The 13,249-nt window shown below is 52.4% G+C and overlaps 1 protein-coding gene across 1 annotated transcript in view; it reads right to left on the bottom strand.

Moving 5' to 3' along the window:
• SLC4A3 (solute carrier family 4 member 3) overlaps positions 1-13,249 on the bottom strand; it is a 34,857-nt gene that overhangs the window by 14,959 nt on the left and 6,649 nt on the right. Inside the window, exons 3-8 of the mRNA XM_035568692.2 lie at positions 12,268-12,424; positions 8,921-9,252; positions 8,312-8,454; positions 7,705-7,916; positions 1,783-1,934; positions 942-1,122 (exon numbers count right to left, since the gene is read on the bottom strand). Of these exons, the coding sequence (XP_035424585.1) occupies positions 942-1,122; positions 1,783-1,934; positions 7,705-7,916; positions 8,312-8,454; positions 8,921-9,252; positions 12,268-12,424 (1,177 nt within the window). The remainder of the gene's footprint in view (positions 1-941; positions 1,123-1,782; positions 1,935-7,704; positions 7,917-8,311; positions 8,455-8,920; positions 9,253-12,267; positions 12,425-13,249) is intronic.

Below are 13,249 nucleotides of genomic sequence, written 5' to 3' on the forward strand. Positions count from 1 at the left end.
GCTCCTAGTGTGCAGCACTCCCTGCTGCACACGTGCTCTGGGGACACAGCAATCCCACAACAGCCCCACCAGCACCAAGCCCTCCTCCCACTGGAGGCACCTCTCAGCCCTTCTTGCTTCCTCTCTGCAGCCAGTCTCGGTGCCCGCACACAGGGCAGGGGCCTCAGACCAGCCAACTGCTGGGAAGCCTTTCTCCAGGGCAATTTTGGTCTGTGCTCTTGAGAAACGTGTGTTTGTGGGGACACCAGGAGCCAGGCTTTGTTTGGGGTACAGATTTTAATGCTCCCAGCTGAAAAATGCCCCAAGCCTAAGTGTCCCATGTCCTCCATGTAAACCTTTGTCCCAACAGAAACCACAAGCTTCTGTCTTGGCATGCTGAGAGCTTTCAGAAAAACTTGCCTCCCCATCACCTGTGGGATGTGAGCACTTCTCACTAAAATAGCACAAACACCATGTCAATATACAAACAGCAAGACATCCCACTCAGTGGGATGTATGCGTGCAGCAGACTGCATGGGCTCTGACTCCAGACTCTCATCCCAAGGGGATCTGTCTCTGCTCTCCAGGGAGAAAGTGTCTCCCTTCAGTGAATTACCCAGGCCCAGAAGGACTGGAAGCTCTGTAGCTCCCTCTCATCCACCCTGACAGGCCTTGCCTTCTCACGCAAAAGATCTCCAGCCCAGACACAGCTGGGTGTCGCAGCTGCCACGTGCCTGAGAGCAGCAAAGCAGAGCAAGGAACCAACATGGACATCCTCGGGCTACCCTGGAAAATGGGGTGCAGGGCTGTCTGTCTCCCCACACCCTACAAGGAGCATGGACAGAGACACTGCTGGCATGTCTTCAGTAAGTGGCCAAACAGCAACAGAAGCTGCCCAGCACAGCCTGTCCCTGAGCAATACACAAACCCTGGCTGGTGGCACAAAGCAGTTCCTGACTCACCATGGGCAATTGTCTTCCTGAGCTCCAGCAGGCTGCGGAAGGACAGTGAAGCCACATGGGGTTTCCCCCACCTTGCTGTATCCTCCTCCACATCCTCCTCAAACTTGATCCAGCGGGCTGTCTCCCTCCAGTGCATCTCCTGGTTCTTATCCACCACCAGCTCGTTCAGCTCCACAAAAACCTAGCAGGAATTACAGCAAGGATGTGAGACTTCCCCTGATGCAGAGAGTTCTATGAGCCGTATGTGGAAAGCCTCAGCTTTGTCCTCAGTGCGCTACTTGGTCTATAGCAATGCCTGGGTAAACCTGCCTTAGTTAACCAGAGGGCTGGTGAACAGAAACAGACAGGACAAATATCACTGGCAGCAGGGCAGGAGCTTCCATCAGCACATGGAGCAGCAGAAAGCTTCAATTTAGATGACACAGGCAGAGAAGAGAGAAAGAGGCAAACCTGGATCCCTCTCTACCGAAACAAACATCTTTTTCCTTTGCCTGCTTCTTGGCTAGAATAAGTTTCCCCCCAAGGTTTCCTACACTAACTTTCTTATCAGAGGTGGTGAAATCACTGTGCTGCCGACTTCCAAAACAGCACTATCATTTCTCTGGCTTTTTTAATATGTCTTTCCTAAAGTTGACGCTCTGTGATTTCAGAGAAATCTCAACTTCTATTGAAAAAGTACTTGTTCAGCCCTCATGACAATGGATAAGAGCTTGAAATGTCACTCCCAAGGCCATGTAAAAAATTAATTATATTGAAACCACATTTATCACTTTATAAAATGCCTGTTTCTCATCCTGATTTATGGCTTCTGAACAAGTGTGGGAGGACAGCACATGGATACCTCATGAGGCTTTCTATCCAACTTCTTCTTCTTCTTCTTTTTCTTGACAGATGGGGTTGATGCTAATTTTTTGCTTGTCCTGGTGATCTGGCTCCGAGACGGTTTCTTCATCAGATGCCTCCTCACACCAGGGTTATCTTCAAAACGGTGGCCTGAATGCAAGGGAAAGGAGAAAAGACCACCGGTGTGTCTAGTGGAAACGCACTGTTTGGCACAGAACCACATCCCAGCCCGCCCTTCTCCCATTAGATTACACTAGCAAAGCCCTGGCAGCTGGAGCACTCACCATCACCCTCCAGCCCTTTGAAGATCTTTCCTGTCTCACCTGCCTACTTCTAGCTGTTCCTGATGTCTAAGAGCTAATGCCTTCAGAAGAAGGTTTCCTCCCAGGCTGCGCGTATGCTGAAGCTTCACTGCAAAAGCTTATTCACAGTACCTGAATGAGTGGTGGGTGAACCCTCCCCATACCGCCCCAACAAAAAGCAGTCTGAAGCCTTGCCCGCACAGCTCTGCACCCCGACAGCACAGGCAGGCAGCTGGCTGGGGCTCATTTCTCCCTCTGGAGAAAGGCTTGGTGCTCAGCAAGCATAAAGGGAAGCTCAGCAAGCAGTGAAAGGGAAGGATCTTTAGCTGCTGGTCTGGGAGACGCATGGAAATATCAATGGCCGTTTTATTTAATTGTGTGGTAAGACTCAAGTGTAACAGAGCAGACCTGGGACTGGCATGTAGGCTGTGCAACTAACTCCAGCTATCACCGTTTCTAGACGATCCATGGTGGTGCTGCAGTGCCCCTTGAAAGGTCTGTGTTACAGGGCTCGGCTGGCTGAATCACAGCCTCCTGAAGCCTCCAGAGAGGCTTCATTTACAGCCCCACCACCAAAGAACACCAGTGCTATTAGCTAGCCAGCGCTCACCAAGACCTCGCCAGCCCCATTTGCAATGCCAGAGAAACAGCACCTGGGCAAGAGAGAGCAAGTGTATCTTCCTCAGCACATACAGACCGCGAGCTCTCTGGGCATGAGAGGTAGTGAAAAGCATTGGGCTTGAAGGCCACATGCTCTCCTTGACGTTGCAGGAAGATATCTGTGCATCTATGGCATGGAAAGAAACAGCCCAGCACCAGGCCAGGCTTAACATGGCTTTGCTTCTTGGAAATCTGGGTTGCTAAATTAAATATAAAATGAATCAATAGTGAGCCTCAGGGGATTTTCACCCACTGGCTGCCCTGCTGATGCAAGTCCTGCTGTCAGCTGGACTCCTCCCTGCTCCACTTACTGCACTGCAATGTCAATAGGAGCCAGTAACCACCCGCTGATACAAACGTTTGTGGGAGCTGTGTGTGGGGGGCTTCCTCAGACTTTTGCATAGATTTCACAGTTCCTGCATGCTCCGCAGCCACTTCTCCCAAATGAATGTCAAGTTCAAGTGAGAGCCTGAAGCCTGGGGTCCTTACTCAGGATACAGTCTTGGACTGACATCCAAGGGCGATGTTCCCAGAGAATACCTCTTGCCTCTTTGCTTGAAGCCAGATTCCCCAGGGCAGCTTTATCTCACCAAGTACAGCTCTTGCCATAGCTAGCTCCACTAGCTCCCCATGAGCAGAGCACGAGACAGTGACAGTGTCTGAGGACAGTTTATGGAGCATGATTCCTACGGTGGCTCCACTACAACAGCCTGGTGTGTCACCCTCCCACACAGCTTCTCCCACAGTCTCTTCCAGAAGATCATCTTGCCACGTTGGCTTCCATCAGTCAGATTTCTCGGGCTGACCAAGTATCTTTTCCTCCAGATAAATCTGAAGATGACAAATGTTACTTTCCACTGGTTAAAGTCTTCCTCCAGAATCAGTCCTAGCCAGTCCATCTCAGCAGAATGCCGTCAACCCATGTGTTAGCTCCCACTTTCCTCCTTTCTTTACCCTCCATCCACAAGCAGAAAGACCAGAACGAGGCATCAGAATTGTTGTATCAGTACTAGAGAGCAACTTGCTAACCCAGCATCACAGCAAGGGTGAACATTTCCTATTTGCCTCAATGGCAAGCTATAGCATCACCTCTAGGAAGAAGAGATTGAAACCCAATCTCTTGGAATATTTAAAGTTAGACTAAACAAAATGCTACTCAACGTATAAAAAGTCACATATATCAACACATAAAAACCCCTGTGCTGGCTTCTGGAAACAGCTGTTGCCCTTGCCACAGCTTTCCCAGTTTTAGCTGGAGTGGGACAGTACGTTTGTGAGTAAATATGAATATACAGAGACACACAAACACCACCAGCCCCAAAGTATGTACATGCATGTGGGATGTGTATTACAACTATACGGCCAAGTGTGCGCAGACATGTAGCAGAGCATGTGTAAGTGGGAAGGTGAAGGCAGAGACAGGACATACCTGTGCAGACACACACAAGTATGTGAGGATGAGACTGGGCCACGCCTGTTGTGTCTACAGAATACCTGTGTCACTGTGAAAAGGAAGGTAAGTAAGACACGAGAGGAGCTAAGAAGATGCAAGCTCTCTGTGCTTCAGTTACCAGCTAGCATCAGAGAAAGAACAAACCCGCAACCTGCCATGCATCTCTGGAGGCTGTGACAAGAGGCGTACCAGCAGTCCTGAATGGGGGCCTGGGACTAAGAATGAGCTCTGTGGACCCGCAACTACAACATAGAGAGCAGGAGCAAGACAACTTTCCTGGCTGCTGTTTGCACACATACTCAGCCAAGACAGGATGTACTTTTTTACCTCACACAGACCAACCAAGGCAGAAATAGCAGACCGAAGGCCTGTCACTTCTCCATCATTCAGATGTCAGCACGCACTGCATAGTGGAAAAACATGAATAAAGCAGATACTAGGGAAATGCAATACAGAATCCCTGGATGGCTTGGCACAGAACGCTAGTCTGTCCTGGATGGTGCTGAGTTCAAGATAACAGAGCCAGCTGGACCCCAGCTAATCCTTGTTACCACCCAGGTGTCCCTGCATAGTGTCCCCATGCTCCAGTCACTAAAAGGAGTATAAAGAGACCGGCTCAGGTCCAACAAGGACTCTGCTCTGCAGAATCTATTCCTCCTCGATCGAAGATGATCCTGCAAGAGCTACTGCCATGTAGCAAGTAGCTGAGCACGCGGCACTAGCTGGACATGAGCTGCCTCTGTACAGACCTGACACTGTTGTCTCTGCCATCTCTGTCTCTGCCGTATCTCTGCGGGATTAATTCACAGTGTGGATTTATTGTGCAGAAATAATTAAGAGTTGACTGGACAGTACATCCTATTTCAAGCACCTGCAGCATTAGCTGTAGCAATCAATGAATGTGTTAACTGCTAGCAAGCCAAATATCCCCCCTTCATAAGTGATGCATATCACACCTTCTAGAAGCAATCTGCCCCTTCCAACTTCCCAAGAGCTGCCATTGCTTCTTGGGTGAAATTGGGGCAATTTCTCACACTTTTAATGCATAGGTTGCTCAGCCTGGGACAGCTGACAGTGACAATTTGCTCCAGGTTTGTTTTGAACTTTGCTCCTATTAAATTGTCTGTGACTTTACAGTAACAAGTATCAGACCTAGCCAGAAGCAAATCCTCACTTGCTGGTCCCTGTACAAGCACACAGCCAGACGTTTCCTCCCCAGAGGCTGCATGGTTTATAAGGACGGACTAGCTGAAACAGAGAAAATGATGCTGGGACTGGGAGGAATGGCGAGTTAAATGTTTTGCCTAAGATCATAATGGCATGCTGTGGCAGAGCCAGAAACTGAACCAAGCCTCCTGAGTCTGTGTTGCACTCTGCCTCCCCACTCCTGCTTGCAAAGCCTGCAAGCGAGCTAGTTCTGGGGCCACGTCACCTTCCCTTGCGTGCTTGTACAATGCCTTGAAAAATCAGAACACTATCTAGATGAGGACATTTGGGCAGCTGCCACAGAGCTACGACTATGAATAGTGTCACTCCCAAAGCGACACGCAAAGCCACCTTTTAACTGTGAGTGACCACCGCCTGCTGAGAAGAGAAAGGAGAAGAAAGGTGGGAGTGAGGCTCTGGTTCCTGTGCAGTCCCTGGGATGGCTCAGAGAGCCAGTTTTTCACAAGGGCTGCACGGGTAAGGAAACAGATGCAGAGAATAGAAAGGTGCTCTTTGCTCTAGGGATTCCTATTCTCTCCTTCCCTGCTTTTCTCGCTCTCGCTTCCTTCCTCTTTTCCCCTTTCCAGGCACCCCAGCCAGCCTGCCACTAGCTGATTTCACAAACAACACTCAAGCCTGCAGACACGGGGACTAGTTATGTCCTCCTCAGTGCAGAGCTGAGAACCTGATATCTACTGCTTCTGTTGGATCTGTGGCCCAGCTCAAATTCCAGCAAAGAGCAACAGCTCATTGTCACTCTGTGCCACAGATGGAAGGAAAATTTCTCTGTTCTTATACATGCCTTGGAGCAGCAGCTTTTCCTCTGGCCACAGCATGGGCTACATCCCGATAAGCACAAACTAAAGATGCAGCTGCCTCCAGAACTACTTGAGCAAGACACACACAGGGAAGCACCTCAACACTACGAAATGGATCTGTACGGACCTCAGACAGACACACAGACAGCTCCTCCAGCATCCCCAGGCACAGGGTTGCATGCAGCGGGGCAGACAATCCCTTCTCTAAACTAGGAGACAAACCTGACACAGAGGGGGCAGCAGACAGCAAACACAGGGTGGGGGATATTTAGATTGGGGCTCTGATCTACAGCTGCAACCGGGGGTCACTGCTCTGGTACTTACAGGTGGGCTCCCCGCCTGGGTAGCCCAGATGGTTTCTGATGGCCTCCCATAAATCATAGTCTTCAAAATTGAAGGCAAATTCATCAAAGTCTTCATAGCCGAGCGAGTTGCGAATGCAGGTACTCATTGCTACCTCAGGGCTGCTGCCCCCTTCCGATTCCCTCGCTGCCTCCTCTCCCTCCTGAAGGGTTGTCATTTTGTCCTTGCGAAGGTCAGGGGTCAGGCGCCATGAGCCACTCACCTTCAGAGGAGGGGCCGGGGTAGCCAGGCTGAAGTGCAGAAAGCAAGCTGCCCCGGGAGGGCTTCACCGGAGCCCTGGGGCCAGCCCCGGTGCCTCGCTCGCCTGGGCACAGGGCATGAAGGTGCTGGCTGCAGCAGCCCCTGGCGACCGAGGAGGTCCTGGAAAGGACGGTTCCACCCAGGGATGTTCCTGTGGGGGCTGCCCCACTGGCTCCTCGGGAGCGGGATCCTCGCTCTGCCGCGGGGTCTCTCGCTGGATGCCCAGGGACGCACTGCCCGTGGCCCAGGGACAGCCCGGCTCCGCATGCAGCTCCGCTTCTCTCCCTCACTCCCCTCTGGTGTCTCCCTCCCTCTCCAGCCTGCAGAGCAACCTATTGAATTCTCCATGTCCTCAGGCCTGGAGCGTGCATTTCCATGACGTCTCTGCTGTCTGCCCTCACTCGCGCACGGGGGGCAGTCCCCTCGGAGGCACTTCGGAAGGGGCAGCTGCCTCTCGGCGAGCAGCGCGGAGGAGAGGGGAGGCTCCTCACATCGGGTGTCTGCCGTGTGAGAGCTGGCGTGGCACACGGAGGGCTGGTAACTGGGAAAGTGTGTCAGGGAAGGAGAGAGCTGGGTCTCAGGGAAGCACAGGGAGCCCTGAAACGGAGAGGGCAGCGGGGTGGGTGGAGGAGGGCCGGCACCTGTGGCTTGGGTGGGAGGAGAGGCGCTGGGCTCACATGGAAACATGGGGACTGGTGCTCAGGGTGCTCCCGAAACTGATAGAGAGGAGTCAGAGCCAGAAAAGCAGGGGCCGAGGAACAGGGAGATGAGGACCAGGTCCTCGGGGAAGGCTGATGACCATGCCTGGAGCTGTTAGGGAAGAGGGCAAAGCAGAGAGATGCAAGGAACACGTGCACTATAGTACTACAGAGCCTCACTTTTCATGCCGTCCAAGTCAGCAGATGCCAGCATCTGGGCCTCAGCCTCATCTGTGGGGACACGCTGGTACGCTGCGCTCTCCAGCGTGGTCATGCTGCCGATGCACATTCTCTCCTTCAAGTCGTAGGTAACTCGTTGTCCACTCGCCACCTGGCCCCAGGGCTTGCGCTTCTCCCACCCTCGGGACAGACGTTCCCGAGGCCCAGGGAGGCTGTAGGGAGCACAGAGACTGATGGTAGCAAATAGGGGGGTGGCGACAGGCTCTGCCCCTTCGCAGGGGATGAGGACCTCATAGTCCTCAGCTCAGTTTCCCAGCTTGCAGGTCAGCATGAGCTAACTGGGAGGAAGAATACTCCACGTGCACAGCCCAGTGCCCCTAAACCCACATCCTGGGGATCCCACGGGCCCAAGGGGGTCCCAGAAAGCGACCATCCTGCTGGGGAGCAGCACTGTTGCTGCAGCCACTGAGCCATGGGGCCCCTCTGGTTCAGCAGGAGAGCGGAGGCTGGGCACAGCCACACACCTCCCCGTGCTACCCCAGGGGCAGGGCAGGGCAGTGACCCCCCAGACTGGAGGGTGGCAGCAGCTCAGCACCCGCTCTCCTACCTGGGGAGGGAAGCAGAGCTCTTGTCCGGCTGCAGGTCAGTGAAGCATGGCACGGGGGACAGGACGCCACACTCCTCCTCCACGTGGAACTGCGCTGGGGCCAGAGCGCTGCCAGACTCATCCTCATCGCTGCCGATGGTGAACTGCAGAGACGACAGCCCTGAGAGCACGAGCCAGGCCAGGCAGCCCTTGGCACAGTCCTTGGCACACAGATCCTCCCCGTGTCCCCACAGACTAGTAAAGGCCACTCCAACGTCCCCCATGTGCCCCACACACCCTGGGACTGGCCATATGAAGCCCCCCCATCTGATACACCCCGGGAACAGACACACTGATCTTCCCCCACGTCTTACACCCCCAAAATGGTCATGCACACCCTCCCCATCACCCACCCTGGGCAACGGCTTACCTGTCATTGTCCCCTGGTGCCCATCTCTGCTAGGCAGGGACAGCACCACTCTTCCCACAATATTCCACAGCTTTGAGGCTCTCCTCTACAAACTCTTCCACTCAAACAGCTCACTCCCTTGACCACACACCCTTTATTGACCTGCCCTCCACATCCCCCAGCCTCCCACACCCACCCAGGCAGGGATGCCCTAGCCTTGCCTTTGGTTTGCTTGGGGGCTCCAGCTTAGGGGACGTGTCCTTCCCACGAGCTTCGCCCTCAGACTCTGCAGAGACCTCTTTCTCTTGGGCCTCCTCTGCCTCAGACTCTCCTTCTTCCTCTTCTTCCTCCTCTTCTTCCTCCTCTTCTCCCCCTTCCTCGTCCACTTCCTGGATGGTGGGGGTGACCTCTGAGGGGGGTACTGAGGTTTTCTTCTTTTTCTTTCTCCTTTTCTTCCTCCTGCTGGCACGGGGGGGCCTCTTTTGGTACTTGAGGGCAGAAGGGAGGTGAGTGGAAAGGAGATGATGGATGTGGTGCGAGGTTTGGCGGTGGACTGAGAGAGAAAAAGAGAGTCAGGGGCAGGAAGAGGCTGGGAGGAACCTGCCAGACGCCCCTCCAGGAAACAGCATGGTCTGGAGATCAAGGGCCAGGAAGGGCAAGGAGAGCCACCAGCCCGCAGGGACATAGCAAAGCTCTTTCAGTGATGTGGCAGGCTGATGCATCCAGCCCGGGGTGGCCACAGAGGCAGCCCTCATGCAGTGCCAAACCACCCCAACCCAGCTTCACCACCCTGGACAAGGCAGGACTCCCCCAGGGCTGCTGAAAGCCATTTGCATGGCTAGGCAGAGCTGCAGTGACCTGCCAGAGACACTACCCCCTTCCTAAACATGGGGAAACACTTCTCACGTTATCAAATAAGCAGAGTTTGGGCCATTTACAAACATTTCTTTCCTGCATAGTGTTCTTTAGTTCAGTTTAAATAGATGTGCCTTATTTTACTCGCAGGGTTTGACAGGAATTACAGACCAAGTCTTTTAGTGCAGATGCAACATAAATCCGTGTCCCAGGTTCGGGGGGGCCTTGTGCCTACCAGCCCCTGAAATGCAGGTTCAGTTAGGAGGTTCTCTTTATAAACCAGGGTAAAAAACAGGGCAGAAGGACTTTTCGTCAAACTAATCTACAAAGAGAAATTCATACAGGGTTGACCTGGGTGTCGTGGGAATTACACAGCGAGAAGAAATTAATGGCATTTCTGAGCCATCACTCAAAAACAATGATAATGCACCATGCAGGGAGCAGGGTAAGCTCAGCACCTCCCTGCAAGAGATAGAAAGCCATTTCTGCCTGGTCTATCTGCAGGCACAAAGCCTCCCATAGACAGCCTGCAGGATGCACAGACCCTGGGGCTGCACCCGGAGCAGCTGAAATCACGGGGGCACCAGTCGCTTTGCAAGGGGGCTTTGCTCAGCAGCTCTTCCTGAGGAATTGTTTCCAGTCTGTTTTGATTTGGTTCCTTCCCAGCTTTCCTGTGACATGGCAGCAAAATCTGTTTATAGTGAAAACTACCTTCAAAGGACGTTTTCAATGGAAGCTGTAACCTTCTCCCTGGGAGAGCCAGGCAGGTTCATTGTTCTGGTGTCATGTTTCCTTTCCTTTGGTTTCTCAAGTCTTTTCTCCCTTGTTTCCCCCCTTGGGAACAGACGGAATATTTCACACACCCCCTTGGTTCAGCAGGAGAGCCTCGTGGCAAGATTAGAAGAGATTGGGAATGGCCATACATGCAAAATGGGAAGAGTTTGGTCTCTTTACAAACTCTTTTTCTTCCAAAGTGTTCTTTAGTTCTTTGACTTAAATGTACCCTTTAGATGTACCCTTTTCACTGGTAGGTTTTGGCATAAAGGCGCTCCTGTCCTGCTACTGCCCTCCCTTAGCACTGCTCTGCCTGCCACGGGTAGGGCAGGCATTAATTTCTAATGTAACAAGAAGCAAGGAAGGCCCCAACTGTGCATGTGTTGCTCCTACAGCACGAAGCTGCTGCTGAATACACAGCCCATTCACTCCTGGATTGATTGTATAAGCCCAAGACAGAAATGCCTGCGTTTTGGATCATGTTAGTAATTTCGGGCTTTGAATGTGGCAGGAAACATTTCTAAACCCAGAGAACCACTTCTATGGGCTCACAGAACACCTTCCGATGTCTAATGACCTAACCAGATCTTCCCATTTCATGAATACAAATTGCATAAAATTTCCAATAGCCAGGTTTGACAAAGTTCTAAATAACCGGGATACATCAGGATCTCAAAGGAAAACAAGCTTGATTCTGACAAAGAGAGGATACTTCTGTTGAGAAAAAAACAAAACCAAAGCAAAACAGTACAAGCCTGTAGGCAAATTTTCCAAGAAGCTTCTGCCATGCATGCTCAAGCAGATCATCTGTGTACTCCGAGCCAATTCGCACAGCTGTGCACACAGGCAGAGCTCCAGGCAGGTAAGTCCCACCAGCACAGTACAGGTATTCAACCCGCAGCAAAGCTATCAGCACCTTGCAGCCATGTGTGCGAGTGACTGTGTGCTTAGGTGGAAAGTGCTGTTTTAATGGAGCCTCTGTAGAGAAATGGCACAAGCAGAAAGTAGCAGCTGGGGTGCATTATAGTAGTAGACTTCCACTAGCAAACTTCTACAGCACCAATTGGAAAGGAGCGGCCAAGCAGAAACCAGCCTGGTGATGTACCAAGGACAAAATGTTCCTGAGGTTGCATCCTATCACAGCTGAGTTGTAAAATAAGCAGCATCTGATTGTGGAGAGCCAGAGTCTGGGAAAATGACCCAACCATTGCTACTCATCTTCCACACAAACAGCCTGCTGACTGGGGTACTCCTCTTCCTGCCCATTACTGTTACTACTAGCTAATGCAACCAGTCTACGCCAGGCAATAGCTTATGGCTGCTCTTGTGGGCACACTCTCATTTTACAGCCAAAGTGACTTTGACTGTTGCCATCTTCATGGAAGGGTGATTAGTGGAATAAATGTGCTGATCAGAGGATTTCAGGGGAGACGGCTACAACATTTTAAACACTCCGTTTTTATTTTTCAGTCCTTTCTTTGAGCAGATAAACCTGATGGTTTCATGGTTGCTATTTAGAAATACACAGGCATGTCTGACTGGAGCCATCTGCTTTCAGATTGGGCAGGACAGCCTGGCTTCTAGCCATGTTTGGATGTTTCTTTGCAGCCATATGGAAGAAAAATAGTTTCAGACTGGAAACTTGAGTTTGGCGGAAGTGGCTGCAGAGGTCCCTGAGACTGGGTGGGGAGGTGAGCGAGCACCCAGGCCTGGGCTATGCTGTCACCTGGGCTGGGCAGTAGCTATGCCTCCAGGGACAGGGGACACTGGTCGGGAGCAGACTGGGATGAGGCAGTGGGCACTGGGTGTAGCACTCAGGGATTGCTCTGAAGGGAGGAAGGGTCTGCAGGGACCCCAGCACAAGGCTGCAGAGCATGTGGGGCTGAGCAAGGGTTAGCAGTGAGGGTGGAAGTGGGTACAACGGTTCAGACCTACGTACATTCAAAATCTCTCTCACTGTAGCTGCGTCTCTGCTTCTCCAGATCGCTTGATGCTGACTTGCTTATCAGGTCCCCAAATCTCTCGACTGACAAAGTCTTATCCAAGTCCTCATCGTCCTCGGCACCAGGAGAGGCTTTCTCTGCGTGATCTCTGCCCTGCACAGAAATCACCAGATAACAATCAAACACTGCAGACTTCTACAGTCCTCTGGGTCCTCATGTCCTGCAAATGGGGTTGAGCTTGCTGAAGAGCAGTGGGCGTCACACCACAGGGCTGGGGTACAGTTACTCATTTATGGGCACAGCTCCACTGAGAGTCAAGAGTCAGAACAGATCAGCAAGCCTCTGAGCTACCAGCCGAGATGCGTAGCTTTCTTTCAGCTGGAATTTCTCTTTCCTCGCACCTTACTGCTACCCTCCGGCCTTCCCTTTGCTCAGTCTGACAGCCCTCCCTCTTGAGATTTCTCTCTGGGAAACAGCATCCCTGCTCTGGTGAGGCAGCTTTTAAAGCTGCTCTTACTGTTCTGGTGAGCTGCCCTTGGGGCACTGACCACCCTGTACATCCCCCACCCCTCCTGCAATCCCAGGGCTCCCGTGTTTCCTTTAGCATGCCTTCTTCAGGCTTTTCTGCCTGAAAAGCCTCACATTTCAAGCTGTGGGCACTCCTCTGCCTTTTGCTGGTAGAGATGCTCTGAGAAGAGCACCGCCAGGTGACTCCTGTCCTTTCTGCCTCCTGAGCAGCTGCAGCTGGTAAAATTTTCCGTCAATAGAGCCGAAATGCCAGTGCTGAGCTGTTGTGGACTCCCGTGTTTCCATGGAAACAGGAGGAGGCCCAACTGTGACAAATCTGTCTGTGCTGGGCGGAAAGAGGGAGCAAAGCGGCCTGGGCCACGTTCTGCCTCCCCCCACACCCCCCAGCTGTCCCCAGCTGTGCCCCAGCACCACCAGCCCCCTCGGCTCCCACCCCACCGCGGCCAGGCT

This window comes from Cygnus atratus, chromosome 6, assembly GCF_013377495.2.
Source record: "Cygnus atratus isolate AKBS03 ecotype Queensland, Australia chromosome 6, CAtr_DNAZoo_HiC_assembly, whole genome shotgun sequence".
Taxonomy (NCBI): domain Eukaryota; kingdom Metazoa; phylum Chordata; class Aves; order Anseriformes; family Anatidae; genus Cygnus; species Cygnus atratus.